The sequence below is a fragment of the Melanotaenia boesemani genome, chromosome 15, assembly GCF_017639745.1.
Source record: "Melanotaenia boesemani isolate fMelBoe1 chromosome 15, fMelBoe1.pri, whole genome shotgun sequence".
NCBI classification, from domain to species: Eukaryota; Metazoa; Chordata; class Actinopteri; order Atheriniformes; family Melanotaeniidae; genus Melanotaenia; species Melanotaenia boesemani.
Window position 1 is genome coordinate 1846536 of NC_055696.1, and position 24817 is coordinate 1871352.

At 41.2% G+C, this 24817-nt stretch overlaps 1 protein-coding gene and 1 long non-coding RNA gene across 10 annotated transcripts in view; one reads left to right on the top strand and one right to left on the bottom strand.

Moving 5' to 3' along the window:
• Positions 1–1892: 1892 nt before the first annotated feature.
• LOC121654821 lies at positions 1893–24632 on the top strand. Of its 2 annotated transcripts, none has more exons than XR_006013016.1 (5): positions 1893–2237; positions 19761–19876; positions 20009–20118; positions 20629–20744; positions 23782–24632. It is a non-coding gene; the product is annotated as an uncharacterized LOC121654821 (long non-coding RNA). The 2 variants fall into 2 exon arrangements; XR_006013017.1 differs by lacking the exon at positions 1893–2237 and adding an exon at positions 10581–11239.
• The window catches only part of auts2a (activator of transcription and developmental regulator AUTS2 a), a 305554-nt gene continuing 298321 nt past the window's right edge, over positions 17585–24817 (bottom strand). For 5 of the 8 annotated variants that reach the window (XM_042009143.1, XM_042009145.1, XM_042009151.1 and 2 more), the window contains 5 exons: positions 23798–23939; positions 23372–23452; positions 23199–23282; positions 22761–23013; positions 17585–20112 (listed from right to left, as the gene is read on the bottom strand). In XM_042009143.1, coding sequence (XP_041865077.1) covers positions 18888–20112; positions 22761–23013; positions 23199–23282; positions 23372–23452; positions 23798–23939 — 1785 coding nt within the window. In that variant the 3' untranslated portion in view covers positions 17585–18887. The remainder of the gene's footprint in view (positions 20113–22760; positions 23014–23198; positions 23283–23371; positions 23453–23797; positions 23940–24817) is intronic. The other 3 variants (XM_042009148.1, XM_042009146.1, XM_042009147.1) reach the window with 3 other exon arrangements.

The window sequence follows — 24817 nt, forward strand, 5'->3', positions numbered from 1 at the left end:
GACAAACTGTGTACAGAATACCAGCGACTCTGCACAGAAAATTCATTAGTGTGTTGATTTGACTCCAGATGTAACTGCAGACTGTTTCATTGATGAAGTAATTGGATAAGCATGTAATTAGCTGTCTATTGATTAGGAAAGAGCTTGTAAAAGTAATAACGAGCTCCCCAAACTGTCTTACTACACAAAACCTGCACACAGAGAAAATTCACCACTTTCTCTTGAGATGCTGACTGGCTTCATGATGTTTCTGTCCTATCATGCTTCTCATCGATTAACAAGCTGCGTTCACAGGATCCCTTCCCACGAAAATGCCATCAGACTCTGCTGTCAGACTTCATTAATCAGCCGCTGGAATCTGGCAGAACTGGCTGGGAATTCTGTTTGCAGACTAATTGCCAAAGCAAACTTCATCAGGTTCTTCTTAAAGATTTAATCTAGTTGTAATTTACACGGTGGATGATTGTGTACGGTTTATCATCACACCTTAAGGAAACCACAGCTGAAGAGATTCTGAAGCTGATGCCACAACTGAGGCAGAGGGACACAAGTTATGAGCAGATGGTCTCTGAACTGCTGATGATGATGATGAGCGATGATTAACTAAAAAATTACTAAACTCAAGTATGTCACTTAAACTGTGACAATTTTAATAATTTGCACTTAAAAATACTGAATATCTGGTTTTAGTTTTGTGAAGGTGACATTTTGCTTATTTTCTTTGTTTTCTACAACTGTTTTATAATAATAGTTGAGAAAAATAAACAGGGTAGATTTGCTAAAGAATTAATATAATGTGAAATTATTTTTAATATATTTCTGTACTGATTATAAGCAGAATAATTATTATAGAACATCTGTGCTGAAAATAGTAGTCTGTATAATAATGATTATTCTTGAAAAGTTGTAAGGCATCAGAAAATATTAAATTCTGGAGTGTGCTAATTTATTTTCACCATTTTCAGTCTATAGTTTAAAACCAAAATCTACAAAAAAACCTAATAATAATAATAATAATAATAATAATAATAACAACAACAACAACAACGAAGTAGCTTTTTATTTTCCCTAAATAATTTTGTCAAAGACGCATTGGATATGTTGCAGATTAATTTTCTTTTTTTATCTTTTTTTTTTTTTTTTATTGATTAAGTGAGTATTTTTTGTAATTTCGAACAAATAACTTGTTGCAGGCCAGACTATTCATTGTGACAATAACAAAGACTCTTTACAGGATTATATTTCTTGGGGTTTAGCGCCCTCTCGTGGTACAAACACTGAACTACTGTGTGCCGTATTTCCAGAGGAAACCCCTCATAAAAATTCCCACACGGACTCTTGTTGAGGTTTATTCATCTCCTCCAAGGTATCATAAAACATTATCATGGTTTCCAAAACACTCAAATGTCGTAAAAAAATATTGCTGCCCAACAAAAAAAACTATTTTCAATACCATATTTGATGCCTGTTTTTATTAAATGCATGGACAACAACAACAAATTTTAACATCATCGTACCGTTAGATTATCTTTCATCATGCAGGTTGATTTTTCTGGTCAAAACTGACATAGCTCGTGGGTTTGAAGAAATAAACAACCATACTATTCAATTTATTGACAGTTAATCTGACACTACAGTACAAAAGATCGTCCGTGCTTTGCATTACTCAGAAACTCTCACCAGCATTTTAGTAGGTGAGAGGCAGGTACACCTGGACCTCTATTTTTTTTTTTTATTCAAAGCAAAACTAATACAACATTTTCCCTCTGGAAACTAATAATTTGTTTATTAATAAGTTAATAAATTTGAATTAGTTTTAAATTAAATTTTAACCAATCAGAACTTAAGGTCTTCAAACGTCACCGCGTACTCTTGTAACGTAACGTAACTAAGCTAGCTTGAAGTAATAACCGTACTGTGAAATAGTTTTTTCTTTACAATAAATTTAGGAAATTAAACTTTGAACAACAGGGTCAGAATGAAAGATTTTATCTCCTTAACTAAACACGATTCAGCAGCTACAGATAAAAACTTTGGGGACTTTTGTAAAACAGCATTTCATCGATCTACTCAAACTGGAAACGAATGCTAACAAGTACCGATGCTAACAAGCGTCTCAGCTGCGAGGTTATGCGCGTGCACGGAAAACATAACTTCGCAACAAAACACAGGACACCAAGGAAGACCGACAAACTGACTCTGGCGTCAGTGTTGCTGGAGTTAAAGACGGTGGACTGGTGAGTGTTTTTCTCTTTTGCTAAACTGGCTCGCCGCAGCCTCGTGACCTTCTGCCACATGTTCAGATTGAAACTTGTTGGATTTGTACGCAGGTCTTCTTCCAGGATAGCATGTTACATCGCACTGGCTTCTTTTGGTCTTTATTGAAGATATATGAGTTTACTTGTGTTGAGTGTGTATCTGAATTGTGCGAGTGTTGCTTAGAACACTGCAAAGCTGCTTTCCACCGACTGTATGTTTTATTCTGCTTTTATATGTGCTTGCACGCGCAGCCATTAGCCGCAACTGGCAGACCAAAGTGTAGGTGTTGCGAAGAAGCTGGAAAGTTAGGAGGCGGTGTCCACCAAATGGACAGGTTGTCTAATGCAGGTCTGTTGAATGGCCGCTGTGGTAGGCCCTTCTTCATCATCGTCAGTGTGTGTCCAGTAGCAGGTGGTCATCTTCATCAGTGAGCGTGGAAGGTTCACCTCAGGATCAGAACCATCCTAGTATAGATAGAAGACACGAATGAATAAGAGAATAAGTAAATTAAAATGGGATAAGTCAGATAAATAAGTAGAAAAATAATAAAAATTTAAATAAAAATATTTTAATAAATAAAAACGAATAAAAATCTAAATGAATAAAAATAAACAAAAACCCTAAATCAGAAAAACTTAAACAGTATGTAAAATGCACAAAAATAAAAACAGAAAACATATTTTATGTTTTTCCTGCTGTCAGTGCCATTTAATACAAATCAGTTGTTGCATTTCAGACCTGCAACACGTTCCAAGGAAATTGTGATAAGAGGGATTTGATGAAAGTAGGTGTGACTAAATGAAAGTAAAGTCTTCATTATTCTACAAAGAATGGCAAAACATTTAGTCCACAAATGTGTAAGAAAATAATTGAAGTTGGTCAAAACAGTGTTCCTCGAAGACAGATTGGATGGGATTTGTATATTTCTCCCTCTGAAAAGCAGAATATAATTAAAGCACTTAAGCCATCTGGAGGATTTTCAGTGCGTTAAAGGGCCAAAGTGTAAAACCGGTGATCTTTGTTCCCTCAGGCAGCAGTGGCGTATCCAGGATATTTTAATGGGGTGGCCAAGGCAGGAAAAACCTTAATGATCAGAACATATTGTGTGAATATAATCCGTCTTTCATTTTACATACACATGGCCTAGAATTTTTAAAAAACACAACAAACTCATGTTTACAGTTACTGAGCTGTTTTTATTTTAAATTTCTATGTTGATATTTTCTGAAAGTATTGTCAGAGCCATGGAAAACATTCAAATACACAGATATAAAAAAAAAACATGTCTTCAGTCTTGCACTGACTAGATTTCTTCTGCCATCACACACTCACAAAGACCACACTAGACAGATTCTCTGTTTGTCCATCCTAAAAAAGATGAATTCTCCTGTTTTTGTGATGACTTGCAAAAACTTTTATGAACCTGTGGAGCGTCTTAGCTCTTCTTGCCTCAATCCCAAGTTGCAATCTGTTGTCTGACATAGTTGTGCACCAATGAGTCTTGATAAGTTTAAGAGCAGAGAAGCTGTGCTCGCATGCTGCAGCACTTACAGGTACAGCTATGGCCATCTTACACAACAAAAAAGCTCATGAAAAATGTCCTTATGAGGCTCAAGGGATACTGTCAACGATACTCGACAAAGTCTGCATTTCACTGTGCTCTTTTCTTTGCAAAAGTCTCTTTGGCCTGGTTCACACTGCAGGCTGAAGTGACTAAAATCTGATGTTTTTGCCCCTGTTCGACCTGTATCCGATCTTTTCATGACAGTCTGAACGACACAGATCCGATTTTTTCTAATGCGACCCAGGCCACTTGGATATGTGGTATTAAATCCGATACGTATCTGATCTTTTGCCATGCGATCTTAGTCTAAACGGCCAGATCGCATTAATCCGACCTACACGTCACACACATCATTGTTTATAAACTGTAATCTGTAAAGGTGCTCGCATCACTCTCGACCACTCCTGGCTGCGACTCCGTACCAACGTTTCTCTGTACAGACGTTGCTGTCACTGCTCCGCAAAATGCCATGACCACAAATCTCCTCTTTTGTAATGTCCTTGTTAAAACTGTGGCATTGAAAATGTGCTGGTTACGGTTGGAAAATAACTTTAAAAGAGCAACATAAGCTGTTACCGCAAACATGAAGATGTCACACACACGCTCGCTGTCACGTCGTCGTGTCTTCTACGCATGTGGGACACTTTTGGTGCACATAAGGTTCTTACAGGAGATCACATACAAGTCACATTTAATTTGAAATGTGAACGGACTCTCAAAAAAATCAGATTTCACAAAAAAATCCAAATTGAGCATCTTACCCTGCAGTGTGAACCTAGTTTTTGGTGGAGCTCGTGTCTGAGATCTTCCAAACCACCTTCATAAAATCCTCCAAAGCAAAAGAGCACCTCATCTTCAAGGAAACTTGTGCTGTTTGGATCCAAAGCTTGTATTCCTCTCATCATGTCACAGTTGTCTTTGGAGAAACGCTTATCTAACTCTCCAAGCATGGCGTCTACAATGGTTGTTCTTCTGAAGATATCCTCATCACCACTGTTGCATTGTATTGACCTAATGTAGACAATATAACAGACCCACCAAGTCTGGAGCTGAGGTTTTCAGACGTCCTTTTCTCTGCATTTTCAGTTGTTATACTGGACTTTGTGGCAGTTTCTACAATATCTTCCCACAGACTGTGAACAAATGTGTCACTTCTGTAATCCTGTAATGAGTCTTTGAGTGCATGGACTAAATTTACTGCCATACTTAGGTCAAGACATGGAGACTGGAGGTTGTCAGAAAGATGTTTTGCATCTCAAGGAGCTTTCGAAATGTTGCAAGACTGAGAAAGCTAAGGTCTAACTGAGACAGTAAACCTCTGGCATCTACAGATCTTTCTTCACCATCTTCTGTGGCAATTTCATGGAGGACATGAAGTATAGCTGGTAATCTATCCATTAGATTCTTGCAGGCAATGTATCTACATGCCCATCTTGTATCACTGACTTTCTGTAACTACCTTGGCTGATCTTAGTATGTCTCTTTTTGAACATCGAGCCACTGTTGGTGAACGTAGGATCCAGATGTGTACGTGTGAATCTTCTGGAGTTAAAAAAAAACAAAACAGTCAGCCTCTGGGATTACCTTCACAGCATCAACAAGTACCAGGTGGAGGCAAGGAGCATTACAGTGTCTATAAACTGCATGTTTTGCTTCAGCCTTTATTCTAGCTGCCACTCTAGAATGTTTCCCACTCATCACAGGTGCTCCATCACAACCCATCCAACAAGACTGGATCTGTACTTAAGTCCATATTTTTATAAACATTGGACTAGTTTGTCCTTAACTCCTTCTGCATCTAATCTAGTTGCTTGTTGAAAGTCAAGAAAACTTTGATGCACTGCCCCATTGTAGTAGTATCGAAGTACCAGAGAGGGTTGTTCCTTCTTTTTCAGGTCTTTGGTCTCATCAGCAATTACAGAGAAAACTTTGTTTCACTTCCTCAGTTATGTGTTTGTGGACCATGTTTGCCAAGCATTCCAGGATTTCATTCTGTATTACAGCGCTTGTATATGTAGCATTCTGCCTTCCTTTTAGTTTTTTCTGTACAATAGGGGCATGCTTTGCAGTCAACTCCAACATTTCTAAAAAATTCCCATTGTTATTTACCTCTTCAGTTTCACGGTGACAGCGTTGGGCTATGTCAGCCACTGTTGTAATGTATTTTCTGTTCTCTTGAACTTTTTATTATATGCCTCATTAATGGCATCACACAATAAGGAGTTGGTGAGTACCATCTTCTGGTGCTCACCCCATGCAAACATGGCATTGATATGACCTTCTGACTTTCATGCAGTTTAAACTCAGAATCTTTGAACATGGACTTTTTTCAATGGCAGAAGCCCAGAGGTGATGTGAAAACAGATACTGTGGTATTTGGTAGGGAGAAATGTCTACAAGCAAAGCAGTAAGCTGAATCTTGGCTCTGAGAGTACACAAGCCACAAATACAGTTTCCCTTCCCAGCTTGGAGGCAAGTTAGATATTAAACAACCTACCTTTCAGTTTATGGGTCAAAGCTTTAACTTGACCCGTAAAGTTAAGGTTGCGGTGATGCCAGTGATACATCGAAGGCTTCCTAGTCTGCTACTTACTGTACAACACGTGAGAAGATACAACTTTATGAATCCAGGTGAATCATACATCTGCTTTCAAGACGCTTATGGTTCAGCCAAAATCGCCATTGTCAGGGAGCATTAAATCATAGGTTTGTGAGGATACTAGAATTTCAAACTTGATGATGATACCAAGGAAAACACTCAATACCATTTTTGATACCAGCCAGTTATTGGACGCAGTTCGCTACACAAACTCTTACATTGCTGTGTCTTTGTTATAAGGTCAGAGGTCAGGTGTTTGTGCATGGTAGTTTTATTTTAGTAGGTCACCATTTTAAGAAATTAATTTTGTAGACTTTTCCCCACAATTTTATGTAGGACTAGTCAATATGGGCCAAAAGTAAAATGTCAGAATTTCTTCAAACCAAATCCTATTTCCTATTTTAATAGATTTTTTTCCCCTTTTCTTTCTTAAAAACATAATAAACTTATAGAAAAATAAACTTAATGTTTTTGCATGCAAAATCTATTTACTTATTTGAGTAAATGACAGTAAATAAGTAAATAACTTTTCCACTGTATAAACTGATTGTATAATCTTAATACATAGAGATAGCAACACAACTGCATCCGTAATCTCTTAGTATGTGGATCGTTATTATACTGGAGCCACTGTGAAAATAATTCCCCTCGTCGCTTAATGAGCGTTTGTGGGATGAAGTTGTCCTCACTGCAGTTGCAGGTGAAAAAAAAATTAGAATAAGCCTTAATTTATTTCAGTAATTGAACTTAAAAGGGAAACTAATTTATAAACTCATTGCATGCAAAGTGAGATATTTCAAGCAGGCTTCAGAAAATTAGAATATTACATGAAATAAAAAAAAAAAAGGATTGTGAATCCATGTGACCATGTGAAGAGTCTAGTCCTGCATATGAACCAGTTCTTGGTCTGGACCCCTTCTGCATGAATTCCTGCCTCCATGCGGCGTGGCATGGATGTTACCAGCCTGTGGTCCTGCTGGGTGGAATGAAGACCATGATGCTTGAATATCAGCCTTCAGATCTTCTGCATTGCTCGGTCTCATGTGTCTCATCTTCCTCTTGGCAATACTCCATAGATTTTCTACGGGGTTCAGGTCTGGAGAGTCTGCTGGCCAGTCCAGCCCAGTAATCCTTGGTCTATGAATCAGGTTCTGGTTCTTGTGGCAGTGTGGGGAGGTGCCAAGTCCTGCTGGAAAATAAAGTCAGCATCTCCACAAAGCTTTTCTGCTGAAGGAAGCATGAAGGGCTCTAAAACCTCCTGGTAGACGCTGCGTGGACTCTGGACTTAAAAAAGCCCGGTGGACCAGCACCAGATGACATGGCTCCCACATCACCACCAACTGTGGAAATTTCACGGTGCTCTTTAAGGGTCTTGGATTGTTGTCTCTCCAGTCTTCCTCCAGTCTCTGGGTACTGGATTTCCACATGAGATGTAGAATTTGCGTCATAAGAAAGAGCACGTTGGACCCCTGCTCAGCAGCCCAGGTCCTGGTTTCTTTAGTCCAGGCACATTCACAGGAATGACGACATGCATGACGCTGCCAAGATGGCGATGGTGGGAACCGCCCAGTGAGCTTCAGTTCAGCTCCTCAGAAACCTACGGGTGACGTCACGGAGGCTCCGTCCATCTTTTATACAGTCTGTGGTTTTTTCCTTAGTACGCATTCACACTAGAGTCTGAACGATGGAGTGGTTGGTTAAATCGGCTGATTATAGCCCATTTCAAAATAATCATAATTGGCCAGAATATATCGGAGACATGCTGATATATTAATTTATCATAAAACAGTAAATGTTGTCAAGTGTTGGAGTTGTGCTGAATGTTGCACCCTTTTTCCACTAGATGGAGCTCTGACTCCATTCAATCATCAGTTCTTACCGCTGTCAGTAACTAGAGAAGTAGCCAAGCAGAGCGGAGCTCGACGACAGGTATGTCTGTAACAATGTGGTGAAATTAAGAATGACTCAGCGTGTTTCCAGTTTAACTCTGTTTGCCATATGTCATGATAGTGATCCGTGCTTCTTTCTGTCGGTCATGCTTTTCTTTTATGTTGCATTGGTAAAGTTGTGCTAACCTAGCTTAAGTTACTCCCTGTCTATGTTAGCAATAACACTGCTGTGGTTATGCCAGCATAGCATAGCGTTAGTGATTTTAGCATTAAGCGACTGCAGAAATAATGTTTGAGAGAAAAGAACGAGCGTTTATCTCTCCATCAGCTGCAGGAGCAACGTGAACGCAGAGGGGAGAGAAAAAATTAAAATGATGAACATTACTGTCTGTCTTCAGCAACTGTCATGACACTCCTACTTTTAATTGATAAGAAAATACCATAACATGACTCAGGCTGTAACAGCAACTCACCGTGTGTGTTGTTGTGGAGTAACATAAGTGCCAGAGTATTTGTGACGATTACATTACATTTTTGACATGTGGGAAAAGCGTCTGGTTTTTATTCTGGTTCATATGAGTCATGACTTCATGGCAAAGAAAATGATGAAATAGGTTAAATGTCATCAGAGAGTTGCATAAATAATATTTTGTCAGTAACATCACTCAATGTATTGCTTATATATAGCAAACACCTGTGGCCTAAATCTAAAGATACATTTATGTTGTTATTTACATGTTATGTTGTTCTCAGCCAAATACCTTGAGGGAGTGTATTTATCAATTCAGCAGCGCGTTTCTTAATCGAGACTCCTGCTCTGATCACAGGAGTTCACAATTTAAATTTAAAATAAAAAGAAATAGAAGTTATTTTTTCATACATAATATTTTCTAAATTAATCGGCGATTAATCGGTTATAAAAATGATTAAAGTCCTTGTTGGTCGGTCTCTAATTCACACCAGCCCTGTTTGTTTGGAAAGTCTTCTTCGTTTGGGGAGGTGTGAGTTTGCAAACTGACTCTGATTCGGATCAAAGAAGCAGACTCTGGTCTGCCTACAAATGCGGGTCTTTGTCTGCTTCAAGTGAACCAAATGCAGGAAGCGGACTACAAATCAATGGGCATCGTGGGTTCAGCACAGGGCATTGTAGTTAAAACACAACCAAAACATGAGTGTGTGGGATGATAGGTGGCTCTGGGCTGGAGAAGTGGCTCGTGGTCAGATGTGGAAGAACTCCGTAGAGGTTCTGATCCAGAGAATTTATCTCGCATTAATCAGTAGATTAACAAGTTTTCTTCTTTGTTCTGTGTCTTGTCTATTCCTACAGTAATTCTTAAAGCAGTGCCGCTTTAATATGTTATAAGCAGCTTGGAATATATAATTTAAAAGATCCACTTTGTTTTAGTTCTGTCCAGAAGAATGCTGCAACCTCCAACTGAACCAAGTTCCCAATATACAGAATAATTCTTAATGAATAATTAATGAATAATTCTGGTGTGAATGCGCCCTTACATTACATTTTCCCATTTTCCTCAGACCTGAGCGTTTCTTTGAACTTTATTCAGTGAAGAAAATCACTGCAGTTCTCCTCTTTTGGCCCTTTCCCATGAGTACCTACTTATCCCAGCCCGACACACACTGGGATTAAACCAAGCAGCATGTAAATCATGAGCTCGATGTTGTTGTTCCATGTGTGTCGCAAACAGATGACTTCATGATACTTACCTTGCTAAGATGATCCTGCCCACACTGAAAGCGGCCTCTGTTGTCATGGGAACAATCAAAACCAGGGTGGTGTGGTGTCAGCTAAATTAAGGTAGGGCTAAGTGGGTACTAATGGAAAAGGGCCATTTTAGACCTCTTTTATATCAAACTTACGTGGGGTGGCAGTTTCTACAAGGAGCCCCCGCTTGCGTTGTTGGTGTCTGAAAAACAGACACCTGTTCAGGTGATGCTGCAGCAGCAAATCTACAGATGATCTCAAAGTCCAAGTCAACTTTATTATCAATTCTGCAGCATGTGCAGGAAAAACAGAGAATTGAAATTATGGTTCTCTCAAATCTTGGTGAGATGAAATACAAGAATGTAAGCTAATAAACAAAACAAGTACTATAACTAAGTAAATAAAACACAATAATAGACAGACAAGATAAATTACAGTCAGTGCAATAAATGTTTATGGTTATAGGGCAAAAAAGAAGATGGAGTGAGCTTATGGTCTGTTTAAAGTGATTCAAGTGGCTGTGTGCTTGTTCCTGAAGGCGTCAACCTGTTGATGGGGGGTGTCGGAGTCCAGGGTATGGCTGTGTGGAAGAGGGGCAGAGCAAGAAGAGAGTTCAGCATCCTGACAGCCTGATGGATGAAGCTGTCCCTCAGTCTGTTGGTCCTGGCCTAGAGCCTCTGTAGTCTCCTTCCTGATGGCAGCAGGCTGAAGAAGCTGTGTGATGGGTGGGCAGGTCTCTCGCGATGCAGAGGGCTTTACGAGTGAAGTGAGGTGGAGATGGTTTGCAGGGAGGGGAGAGAGGCACCGACGATCTTCTCAGATGCTCTCACGATGTGTTCCGGCAGGACGTGGAGCAGACACCGTACCACACGGTGATGCTGCTGGTCAGAACGCTCTCGATGGTGCCTCTGAAGAAGGCGCACATGATGGGGGAGGGGCTCTAGCTTTCCTCAGTTTGTGGAGGAAGAAGATGCGCTGGTTGGCTTTGCTGGCCGGTCATGTGGTCTTGATGCACTTCATAAGAATGGAAGTGAGGACTACCGGACAGTAGTTGTTGAAACAGGAGGGCGACGACTTCTTCAGGACGGGGATGATGGTGGTGGTTTTGAGGCATGTGGGGACGACAGCCTGGCTCAGCGAGATGTTAAAGGTGTCCGTGAAGACATCCGTGAGCTCCCCGGCACAGTCCCTCAGCACACGACCAGGTACGTTATCAGGACTAGACGTTTTGTCAGCATCAATCCTGCTGAGTGTCCTCCTCACACTGTCCAAGGGACAGCGTCAACACCTCCACGTCTTTGTTTACCCATGATGCCACAATGTACCCTGTTTTGCAGTCTGCTTCCTGTATTTGGTCCGCTTGAAATGAACCAAGACCTGCCTTTGTAGGCAGACAGAGTACTTCTTAGGTTTGAATCAGAATTGGTTTGCACATTCACAACACCCCAAATGCAGCAGATCGTCTGAGCAGACGGACCAGGATTAGAATAAAAAAGGCTGGTGTGAATTCACCCTCAGTGTAGTGACCTGCTGTCAAAAATACTCTGTTAATCTTGTTTCTAGACCAGCTTTGGTGGAGCTCAGAGCTTTGTTAGATGGTAGGGCTGGGTATCATCACTAATTTCCTGAATCTATTTGATTCAATTCAAAACAGCCTATTTCGATTTTATTTTGATTATATCTGATTTGATTCAATATTAATTCATTTACAGCTAATTGTGTAATGCCACTTATTTATAATATGAGACATTCTCTTTTATTTTATAAAACACTTGAGTCCATTTACGTGACTGATCAAAATCCGTTATCTGGGAGTAATCAGATAATTGTAGTAATCTGATTTAACACATCTACATGCATTTCTGAAAGTTTAAAAAAAACAACAAAAAACAAACACAAGACAGAAGAAAGTTCAACTTTTTTAAACGTCTTAAACCATTTTTATTTAGGGGGAGCGACCTAAATATTTTTCAAGTTCAGATCTCAGACAATGTGTTGATGTTAATCAAACCTACAAAGAACATTGGATCAATTTCAAGTTGTAATACAGCTTGTTCAGCTGTGCCCGTTGTCGTGACGACCATGGTGCTATCAGTGTAACCCTGGAGCAGGAGAAACTCTCCATCTGCTCCTCACTGGAGCAAGATGCTTCCATCTTCACCTGCCTGAGAGAATCTAGAAAACTCTCATACAGTGTTGTTTTTGTCAACAGTGATGATGACAAATTTATTGACAAACCTTTTTTTCATGACGATAAGGAGATGGTGCTAAAACGAGCTAAAAATGGCTCTTGTGGCGAAAACATGACGAGACGTTTGTGAGAAAATGTTCAAGGGTTGATTGTCCGACATTAAAAACATGACATTTCTGTCTATTGTGAGCGCGATCTGTCAGTCATCAGTGCTGCTGCACCTTGGCCACGCCCACCACCTGACGCTCAGCGCACACAGACAAGCAGTTCATTCATAGATGAATCATGGCAGCATCATCGATGAAGGGGTTTGGTGGAAGCAATGAAACGATGTATGGACATATTTTAACTATAATCCATCATCATTTCTCTGGCAGACCAGGTCAAGTCGAGCGTGCGTTCCTCATCCTTTGCTCATATTTTGGTCATGTGTGTGTTCAGGGTGGAGTTTTACACTTCAGTAAATTCTCAGAAATAAAACCACAGTTACCAAAGTCAGGATGTTGTTGCTCTTTGTTTTTTTAGGAGTAATTGATTCCACAGTTAGAACTTTATCTGTGTAAAGCATCACCCTAAGTAGATCAGAAAGTATCTGCTGTTGGTTGGAAACCTTCTAAGTCTAAAAACATTCCTTTTAATTTAGTAATTATTGATGAAAATAACCAAACAACAAGCTCACAATGTGTTGTTATATATGATGAACTTATAGATCTGCTGTTTTCTTGTGTAACATTTTTGTATGATGAAGTTGGGCATCAATTCATGAAAAAAGGTGAAATACAGAAATAAAAGGTTTCTGACCAACAGGAGTTAAGTAACACGGCAGCATTTCATCCCTGTTGATCGGAAAGTCTCGGCTAAAGCTTTCAGTCTGGTAAAGGGTCTGGTTATTATGTAAAAGCATTAAGGTTAACTTGTTTTATGAATTACTTGTTAAAACCTGTCAACCTTGATTACACTTTTTAATAAGTATTATTGACCTAAATTAATTTGTTAAAAACTAATACTTTTTTTTATTTAACTAAAACTGGACTAAAACTATCAAACTTGGACATGACTAAAATGTGACTAAAACTAATAAACATTTTCGTCCTGAAGATGAAAACTAAGACTAAAACTGAGATGCTGCCAAAAACAACACTGATCTCATATTCTGTCTGATTTTCAGCTGGTTGACGTGTTTTCCGACGTGTGCACTCTGATGGTAATAGGATCCTCTGTGTGTGTCTGTGTGTGTGTGTTTACTGCCGGGGACACAGAGCAGCTATGACATGCCATCATGTAAATCCGATAAAGAGCATCAGACTGTTTACTGTTTGATTAAAGGACGAAGTGTAAACCTGTTCTAGAGGAAATGTGGCTCTAAATGACCATATTGTGACATGGTGACATCACTTCCTGGTATTGAACGTGGAGGCATCCGCGGTCTTAGCGTTAGCTGCTAATGTGAGAGGGAATATGCTGCAAAATAGTTTACTAGTGAATATAATTATCTTGGCAACAGAAGCTGATCTTGGATGGCGGCTACACAGGAAACCATTTTTCTATAAATGCTAAGATCTCTCTGAGTCTCGGTTAATCACGCGAGAGTAGGGTCACGTAATCGAAAGAGAGGACATAAAAAAAGTGATCTCCAAGTTTATGAATCAATATTGGATTTATTAAATTTAAATGAATTCAAAATTGACTAATTTTTTTTTAATCCCAGCCCTAATAGATGGTAAAATCTGGTTCTCGGTAGGGATGCACATCACATAGAAAAATGACCTTTATTGTGATTTGACCCTTCACGAAATACATATTGCAGCAACAGCCTAAACTGCGATAAATAGTCATCCCCATTTTCATATTTAAGAAGTGACGCGTTGTTCCAAACGCTGCTGAACATCATGCTCTGTGCTTGTCAGTGTTTTACACCGGGTGTGTGTGCAGCACATTACGGCTGCGCTGCGACTTCTGCTGCTTTTCGCAGCCGTTTTAGTCAATGGTTTGTTTTATACCGGGTGCGCCGCAAAGCATCTCAGGAGCTTCCCAGAAGTCACAAGACATTTATCATGGAAGTGGAGAATCACAAGATTCTCCACTCCACCTGTGATTTCATGATCCTGCGGATCCTGCTAGGTGGACTGCACTCGCGGGCGCTCCACACCTGACACGCTCCCGGTAAAAATTGCCGCGCCACAGGAGTCGGAACAAAACCGTCCTGGGTGCTCGATGTAGATGCTAACGGCTGCAGTACTAGAGTGCATGGAGTGAGCATTTTGATGGTGGAAGGTAATGAGAGGAGCAAAGAAAATGTGAATGCAGAAGAGCTTGTGGCTAAACAGAACAGCATGTTGACTTTTTGGAACTACGCTGATTAGAAGAGAGATGACACACTACAAACACAGGTGCTCAAAACATTACAGATACTGGGGGACAAAAGTTTAATCTCCGCTGCCACTGACTGTACAACCTCGAAGCTATAGACGACATGATTCCAAAACCAGGGTTTTTAGGTATCTTCTGATACCTGTGTTATTTTACTGAAATATCTATTCAGTTTATAGTTTAAATGACTTGTTACTTCTTTATTATAGACTTTGATGTATGATGTCATGATTCAGTGGCCTAGCAAAGGTTAAACTATAAAACATAAGTTAACAAAATAAAAAAAAAAAAAACAATTTTCCACAGAATCTTTTTCAGTTATTGAGAAGATGACTCAACTCAAAGGATTTCTATTTAAAAAAATCTTGGAGTTTGACTTGAAGTGAGTGTTGTCTCGGGGGCTGGTCGCCCAGGACAATGAATTCTAAAACTGTTGCTGTGGTGGCTTTCTGGCTTTCTTTTGTGAATTTCTAGCGGGTTTTTTAAAAAGCATTTGTCAGTGTTTGTGGCATTAAAGGAAAAGTGCAACAAACTGCAGCAACAACAAAGTCCTTGCACTCTTTCACGCGGTGGCAACCTAAATGCTTTATGTGGTTGGTGGTGTTAAATTTGGCAGCATTCATGCCACCTCTGGAAACTTCGACATTGCATATTAAACAGCATGTCTCTATTTTACTGGTAGAACTTTCTAATGAGTAGTGACACCAGTGACACCTGACATAAAGCTAATGCTAAATGTTAGCACAACAGCGAACGATGTGCAGCTACTTCTCTGCCTACACATTTAAAAACAACCATCACGCTAGACTGTGAAACTTCCTCTGTCTGTGTGTGGTGTGTTTTCAGTTTCCGTGGTATCGGCTGGCGTTTTTACAGAACTACTTGCCGATCCGTTCCCCTTCTCTTTGGCAGGTAGTACCCGCGTATCAACTCTAGATTGGACACCACATTACGTTTGTGTGTTTTATTGTTAAACTATTCAGCCAAACTCGATTTACAATTCTATAACTCATTCATTTCTATTCATTCATTTATTCATTAAACAATAATTGCCCATAAATATATGCTTAACTAACCACAAGCTAGAAGTTAATTGTCTCGTTCCCTTGCATTGGTAATCCGTGGCCACGACTAAATAATCTGTAGCCACAGGATAATGTTCTCTTGGGTTTCTTTGCTAAATCAGCCATGATGTGCATCCAGAATGACCTGTGTTGTTGATCCAGTTGCTAGTGTGTGATATGGAGCCCAGGGCTGTGGAGAAAAAAAGTTGTGAAATGTGTTTTGTGGCCTCAGGCTGCTGCAGGGCAACAGTGGCTTCAGAATGTGCACAGTGAACATCAGTATGCCAGCAAAATGAGTCGAAAGTGCAGTTATATGGTGGGAAATTTATGTAGTATTGCTTTAAACACGTTGTAATGCTGCTTATACAGCACTTTTCTAAACAAAGTTTTATTATTATGATGCCAGGTAAGTACAGACATGGAGTTGACACCCTTCTGTTAATGAAAGAAAAACCCACAATAGGCACTGAAAAAACTTGGAACTAAAAAAAGTAATAAAAAATGACTTAAAATTAACCAATGAAAAGGGGTGCCACCAACTTTTGTCCATGTCTGTATGTGTCTCATACAAAAGTAAATTAGCCTTTTGGATACAAAGCAGCCAGGCCTGATGACATTTCAGCCTGTTACAGAAACATAGCAACAGTTCAGTCTTGTACATCAGGAGGGAACTGCTCAGTAAGTCGCAAGTCTGGCCGTTTTACATTTGTTCTTTCTTCCTGGGGTCGACACTGCTGTCTGCCAGCTGACATGATGCAGTAAACTTAAAGGATATCTCTGGAAATGTACCTTTGCAGGAAAATCTAAAATTATGCACCGCTTCCAGTGTCCTGTGCTGAATTTCAAGCCAGAGCATTTTACTGTGTCTTGTTGGTAATCTAAAAAACATGTAGAACTGTGTAAAATGTGGACTACTCTTTGTTGAACTTCTAGCTTTGCTTTGGAAAAGATGAATTAAAGTGGACAAGATTTTTTGGGACTGAAATAGTTGAGTTATTGAAAGTGGAAGATGATCAAGTGCAGCTGTTGTCTGTGCTTTTCATCCATAGTTTGCTGTTTTTTAAGCTTTAAGCTCTTTGTTGTAAAATCTTTTTTGTAAATCCTAGACAGCCCCTCCCACCTTGAGCTAACTCATAGCCAATCAGCATTCATACTGTGTTGTTAGGATTTGGAGGGCTGCATGTCTGTCTGCCTATGTTGGGAAAAAATACCCAGAATACTTCACTCTTCAGGGCCTGAGAGCAATGCAGATGGATACTTCCACTGAGGTATAAAATGACCTTAGGAGAGGGAGTGATAAATTCCATCTCAGTATGAAGTTCAGTGAAACATTGCTTCAGGGTTTCTCTGAACCGCCTGGTGGGATGCTTATTTTTTGGGTCCCAGTCCAGCTCTGAACATGCCTCCCACTTTAAACCCTTGGTTGTAACAAAATTTATGTCTGGGGAAAGGAAAATTAGTGTTAGTCCCAGAGCTGGAGGTATTTACTTGTAGGTAATAAAAGCAACCCACATTTCCCACCAGTAATGGATGAAGCTTTTATTTGATTGATGCGCGACCTGGGTGACTCAGAGCTAAACATCAGTCAGAGAGGGCTGCATGAATGCTGTGGTTATTCAGCGTAATGGAAATGTCAATAACTCTTGCATCCTCTGATGAATACACAATTACTTTGCCATGATTCATCAGTGAAGGCTGCTGATGTTTTAAAAGCACTGTTATTGAACCGAGCATGTGTCCTCACTCGACAGGAGAGCAGGTGTCAGGCAATTTCCTTGGAAGTCAGCGCCTTCTGGTTCAGCAGAGATGCGAGACATTTCCAGCTTATCCATGGAGTCCTATTGTGGAAAGAATCCATGTCTTAAAATATGGAATTTTTCCCAGTGTGTGAAAGTGGATGGAGAAATAACCGTGCAAAGTCGGAGTTAGTACACATTTTTTAATAACATGGCACAATTTACATAACACAATTTTAAATGAGGAGCATGCTGAAGATTCAGTCGCTTCATTTTTTTCTCATTTTTGTACATGATCTAGAAAGCCTTTTTTTTCCTCCTGTACATGGTAAACAGCAAAACATTTCTCTTAACAATCTTTTTGCAATACGCATTGACTAACCACTATGGCTCTGGTGAACATTTTAATGTTGGATTAAAAAACACTGCACAACATGATATCACAGAGTTTGAAGCGCACAACTAAACCTTCAGTAGACTACTAAAATAGATCTCTGCAAGTTAGAAACAAACTGCCCATAGTTGAGACTTGCTTTTTTTTTTTCTTTTGATTTTTGTAGGTACAACAACTTAGGAAAGCACTTTAATACACTGTTTCACCAACAGAATTCATTTCCAAAACATGTACTTTACACTCCTTCAGTAGGGCTAATGTGCTGTCATGGTGTTTAATGGGCTGCACTCTCCCCAAAACAAGACTGGTGGTTAGCAGGAAGAATTAACATTTGTACTGCTGGCTTTTTACATTAAAAATCCATTTAAATTCAATACTTTTATCTAGATTGTCACTACAATTCATCATGTGATAGTAATGTTTCCAGAAAGATTTTTATTTGTTAAGTCAAACCCTGTATGTGTCAGTTAAAGCTCGTATCTGTAGGCGTACTTTGAGTTGTGGAGAGATTGCAGCCTTGTTGTCCTTTATTGGTGCACAGTCAGCAGTGCTGAGTAGGCCAGCTTTCAGAAAGGGAACCCAGACATTTGTTGCATAGTTGAATATGGGGGTCTCTGGCACATGCTAATCACTTGTGTCAAAAATAAAACAAATTGCAAAAAAGCACATTCTGAATCACAGCCTTAATACTCCTATATTACATTTATTCAAAGTAAAGCTTTCAAAACACTCTTTTGCATATTTTTGTACCATGATTTTTAAATCCATACAGAGTGAGCACAGCGACTGTACACGTTATCTACACATCTGTCAGTGCTTAAAGTACCTGTACATTCCCAAGTTATTTAGTCTTACTCCACATTACTTTACTATACAAGAGAAAGAATGCACACAAAAAGCTGGAGCAAATAGAGGAAAAAAGATTATCTTTTTGTTGTTTTATACAAAAACAATTCATTGTGTAGGCATGTTTCTACCCACATAAATTATTCACAGCTATGTTACAGTTTTGCTTTGTCCAGAGCTAAGTGCTTGGTGTGAGTTCAGTGTTGGTGAGGCACAGGGCTGCAGGGGGCACAGAGTCTGCTGAGGTCCAGCTCACCGTGCCTCGATGTCTTTGTGAGGCGGTCTGTCTCTGATATCAGTGGCCAGGGGAGTAGTCCGTCTGGGTGAGCCGGGCCGGGCGCCCAATGTGGGGATAAGGGGGGGTGGAGCACTCAAAGATGCAGTGGGTGGAGTTTTGTTCAGGATGTTGTTCTGGTGGGCTGCAGCAGCTGCCACCGCTGCAGTCGAGGGGCTAACCCTGGAGTAGTGCATGCCTGGGAGTCCAGGGGCCATAAGGGCTGGGGCAGGGTGGGGAAGGTGTCCATCCAGGGTGGGATGGTGCATTGGGGGTTGGAGGCGACCGTGCTCATAGTCTTCTCTGAGCATGTTGAGGCGGTCACGCTCTTCCAGCTGGGCACGCTCCTGTTCCCTTCTCTGCTCAAGGGCCAGAGGGTGGGGGTGTTCACGGTTAAAGTCGTGAGGTTCACGGTCCCTGTAGGAGCGCTCGGCCTCATAGAGGCGAGGTGCTGCAAGACGGTGAAGAGGATCAGTTCTCAGCAACAGGTCCCTGGCCAAAGGGTCCCGTCTGTGAATGTCAAGACCCCTGTAAGGGTCCCTCATTGGGTCCCAATGAAAGGCGGGATAAGGGAACCTCTCAGCTCCTGGGATGGGGCTGATACCCATGAAAGGTGCCACAACGCGAGTTCTCTCTAGACCGCTAATGCCGTTAATGGGATGGACTCCGGCCATGCCCATGGGCACAGGCATTGAGGAGGGGGGGTGGAGGTTTGGTGTCAACGATGCTTGTGTTGGGTGCTCACTTGCCCTTTCTGTGGCTCCATCTTGCTCCTCTTTCCTCTCCTCCTTCACTTTCACCTCACTGTTTTTCTTCTGGTGATCATAAGAAAGCTCTACCTTCTTCTCTAGGACCTCTCTGTTTAGACCACCATTGGGACGCTCCAGACTGGCCTGCCGGACATAAGGCGACGTCGTTCCTCTGTTGGAAACTTTGTCCTCTGACACTCGACCATCATGGATAACAGGTGTGTCCTTGTCATTGTGCTGGTTGTCTTTGAGCTTGTGGTCATCTGTACCGCTGTCTTTCCAAGAGTCTGAATGCTCCCTGTCCCTGTCTTTGGCCTTGTTCTCCTTGTCCCTCGGAGCCTCTCCAGCAGTAGGAGGAAGGTGGTTCCTGTGGTGCTCTGGGGGCCGGCTGTGGCCATGGAGGTTGATAGGGACTGGGGACGGATGGCTTGAATGACGTTTTTCTGCAGAGTCCCTAGAGGTACCCAAAAAAAAAAACAAAAAAACTTCAAAATTTTTGTTTAAAGGATTTAAATATTCTTAAGACAATCATGTTGATGCATCCAGACAGCATGTCAAAATAATCCAAAAATGTACTCAAATTTCAGTTTATTTCCTAAACATGATGACAACACAATACAGGTACAAATGTTATACTTATGTAATGCAAGATTCATGAAGACCTAATTAATTAATGGAGAATCTATCATATATTTCCTGCTGCTGACAACCGTCACGCCATGCTGTAGGTCAGGGCTACTCAATTAGGTCCTAGGGCTTGCAGTATGTTTTAAATGTATCCCTGCTCCAAAACACTTGACTCAAATTAATGAGTAAATATACAGAACTTGATAGGCTTTGGGATACATTGAAAACTTGCAGGTCTGAATTGAGTAGACCTGCTATAGGTTATGGTCATAAATGTATAGAGGACGTTTCCTCTCCGTGACCCCAGTGCAGGTCATAATTTGAGTTTTTTTTCTTTGTCTAGTAAATGAAGTGGTAACAGTTGTTACTGCAAAGATCTGGGAGACACAGCAAGGCCTGGCCAAGTGCCTGTAGATGGGATCAGGTGGACCTGTGGTGCATGGGATTGGAACATTACAGGTAGGCCACCTTCCCTGTTGTAGCTGATGGCTGAGATATTGCTATATTGCTATATCCTCCTGGATTGGTGACTGAGGCACCATGAACTAGTGTTTGTTAATCCTGGTCCTCAGGCCCTGCATGTTTGTTTCCTTATTTCAACACATCGGGCTGACATAGCTAATTAACTGGCTTGCAAAAGAGCTTGATGAGGGGGTCCATTCCTCTTAATCAGGTGTGTTGGAGTTAAAACATGCAGGGCGATGGGGATTGAGAAACACTGAACTAGTCTGATGCGTTCATTAGTGTCTACTGAAAACAACATGCTAACTGTATAGTCCTCAGTGGATATGTGCATGAATGGGTGGCTAGGATTATGCAAATACTTTGAGTGAACAACAAGGAAGGAAACAAAAAACACTATAAATGTAGAAAAATGTTTTAATATAAAATATTAAATATTTCCACCACCCACATGGTGATAATTCTTGTTGACTACAGGTAAGTCTCTACTTAAAGATTTCATCATTACTCAATAATGGGTTCAGGATAAATGTGGCCCATCAAGTAAAAAAAAAATTATACCCTCTTAAGCCACATCAGTCACATCCACCCCTTTATGTATGTATTTACACAGTACTGTACAATTTTCATGTTGGTGCATTTTATTAGACATACTAATGAACAGAAATGATAAACATTGATGAATAGGCACTGTCTGGCCAAAAAAAGTCTCACGTTGATATTTTGTTTGTCTGCCTTTAGCTTTGAGCACAGACACACAGTTTCTATAAGCTTCTTCAATGTCACACAATTTATTTCCATCCAGCACTGGTACCCCTGGTAAGGTCACCCATGGCAAACAGGTGTCTAGGGGAGGGACCAGACGAAGCGCCGCTCAGAGTACCCCTATGATGACGACAAATCATGGACCCGGGTTTCCCTTGCCCGGACGTGGGTCACTGGGACCCCCCCTCTGGAGGTGGGGCACGGAGGTGAGTGCTTGGTGAGCTTGGCAGCTGCCAGAGGCGGAGACTCTGGCGGTCTGATCCTCGGCTGCAGAAGCTAGCTCTAGGGACGTGGAATGTCACCTCTCTGGCGGAGAAGGAGCCTAAACTGGTGCACGCGGTTGAGCAGTTCCAGCTAGATATAGTTGGACTCACCTTGATGCACGGCTTGGGCTCCAGAACTACTGTCCTAGAGAGGTGTGGGCATGCTCAATGCCCCCCAACTTGGCGCATGTACTTTGGGGTTTACCCCGGTGGACGAGAGTGTAGCCTCCCTCCACCTTCAGGTGTGGGGACGGGTCCTGACTGTTGTTTGTGCTTATGCACCAAACAGCAGTTCAGAGTACCCACCCTTTTTGGAGTCCCTGGAAGGAGTGTTTGAGAGCACTCCTTCCAGGGACTCCCTTGTTCTGCTGGGGAACTTCAATGCTCATGTGGGCAGTGACAGCAAGACCTGGAGGGGCGTGATTGGGAGGAACGGCCCCCCTGATCTGAATCTGGTGGTCGCTGAAGGCCTCGGGATCCCCCTGGATGAGCTCGTGAGTGTGGCTGGGGAGAGAGAAGTCTGGGTTTCCCTATTTAAACAGCTGCCCCCGCGACCCCCAGTAGGCTGTCTGCTGGTCAGAGGGAAACTAGTGGCATGGCTTCACTGCCCTGTCCATCCAGAAAACTCTCCTGCGCTCATGCGTGTTGTTTTGAGAGAGACAAGAAGAAGCAGGGAGAAACGGCATACACAGGTAGCTATCTAGCTAGTTTACGATCCAAGCTAGATGCATGCCAAACAGACGAACACGTTGCCAGCTGAAAGATAATTGCCCATGCAGTAATTTTCCAATAGGACATGTTTTTAAAGTATTGTGTTCATTAATCATTAAGCTACACTGAGATTGTCATTAGTTCATGGTGCACAATGGGAATTCATGATACAACCTCCATTGACTGATGCATTACTTAAGTATGATATTTTACCCTTATTGTGATGTTCTCAGAAACTAGAGACAAAGCTGTAAATACGTTTTGCATCACCCACCTGTCTTTGTCGTCTTTACTGACCAATGTGTCGCGTTTTTCTGAGTCTCGCTCCCTCTCATGAGAGCTGACGGAGGCGCTTCTCTCAGAGTCTCCGGGTTTCATCCAGGGGGGCGGTGTTGGGAAGGAGGGTGGTGTACGGTGCAGGCGGTTCCACGGCTCCTGGTGACTGTTATTACTGCTGCTGTTGAAGTGCTGCTGTGCATTGGGGCCATCTTTATGGCCAAACATGGAGTTGGCCGCTGTTAGGGATTCAATACGTGGAAAACCAAGAGGACTCAAGTTAAATGCGAATCTTGGTAGTTTAATTCATTGTATTAATGTCTAAATGCTATCAGGTTAATTTGAAAATATAAAAAACAATTTTTGATAGTTTCACAACTAAACAGTTTGTTTTAGTATGATAATCAACAGCATCATTCATAAGGCTGAAACTCACTTAGTGCTGGATTTCCCAGTCCACCAAAGGCAGAAGAACTAAGAGACCCCAGTCCTCCAAAGGATGACGGCCTACCGAAAGGCTCTGGAAGGAGACAAGTTACTACAAATTCAGTCAAGTCTCATTTTTCATTTGTTGAAACTACGACAAACTGAGCTGAAGTGTTTTCTCACCTAAATGTGATGCTGGGGTGAGAAAGTTTCCATGATGGTGGGGTGGATGGCCGAAGGGAGCAGCTGATGGGTGTGCAGGACCTGTGGATGTAGAAACAACAATAGAATCATTTTTATCAGGTTAAACAGTTGTGCTAAATCCATAAGTAATTTTCAGGTACACCTGGTGTATAAAAAGACAGAGCAAAATCATAAACCGTCACAACTTGCCAGAGTTGCATCTATATTCAGCTTAGTACCAGAGGTTTGGTTTTGTTTTTATGATGGCCAGACAAGGAAATCTAATTTAGTTTTATCTGTTTGTAGCCGAGTTCAGTTCCAGTGTAATCTCACATCTCATCCTGGACTGCATGAAGTAACCCACTGCTGGTGAATGTTAAACGTCTTTCTGATGAGCGATCTCTTTTCAGAATGATTGACACTCACCTGCAGCAGAGAAGAGCGTGGCGGGCCGTGCCAAGTCGCTGGGGTGATGGATGGCGCCAAACAGGCTGGGGCCGGGGGGTCGACTCAGGAACTCAGGCTTGAGTCCGAAGTCTAGCTTGTGAGGGTCGACCTGCATCTGCTGCTGAAAGACGCCAAACCAAAACACAGAAACGCATGTAAAAACTACGCAAGTAAGACGTCCCAGTGGAAGATGCCTGAGTAGGACAGACTGAATCTGAGGACGACTGGAGAGAAAAGGACTTGGGTGATTTTAATTTCACACCTGCAGGGATTCATTAAAAATACTGCATTAACTAACAGCAGTTAGCTGAATGTGTGTCCAAGAACATGTTATGAGGTTTCACAGGAATCTAAAATGAAAACCTCCAGGGCTGATGGAGCCGCACGAAGCTTTGCTTTCATAATGGCTTCATCATTAAAACCTTAATAAGTGATAATGACTGACAGCAGAAGTGTCAAAGTTGCATGTAAATTATATTTCCAACTGCCTGTGGTGAAAATCAAATCTCTACCCTTTTATTACTGTGTTCTTTCCTTTAACATATATAAGAAGACACCATCTATGTCACAAGAAATCCCTCAATTTGCAGATTTCTACTAACTTTTTAGAGCTGAAAAAGGAAGACGATGTATTTCTGATGCTAGCAGTTAGCAACATGTATATGTGCACTTAATTTAAACTCAGAGTGAGAGTCTATAGAGCTACTGTGCTCCAGTCTTTTTTGGACTGTTTTCTTTTTTTGTGTTTGTCTGCACCCAAAAGCATCACTGGTAAACTTTAGAATAAATATGTTCTGGCAGTCAGATTATAAACTTCTGCATATTGTAATGTAAACCCTTTGGAATCATTTTTGTTGTGTGATTTTTGTTTTTCTCCAAGACAAAGCTACACATTTTTACATGACTTATTGACCTCTTGTCTTATAATCACTAGTATGTATAGTATAACCTCAGAGTGGAAGAGGGTGTAGCTAAATTTACCAAGAGTTAAAATAGTCC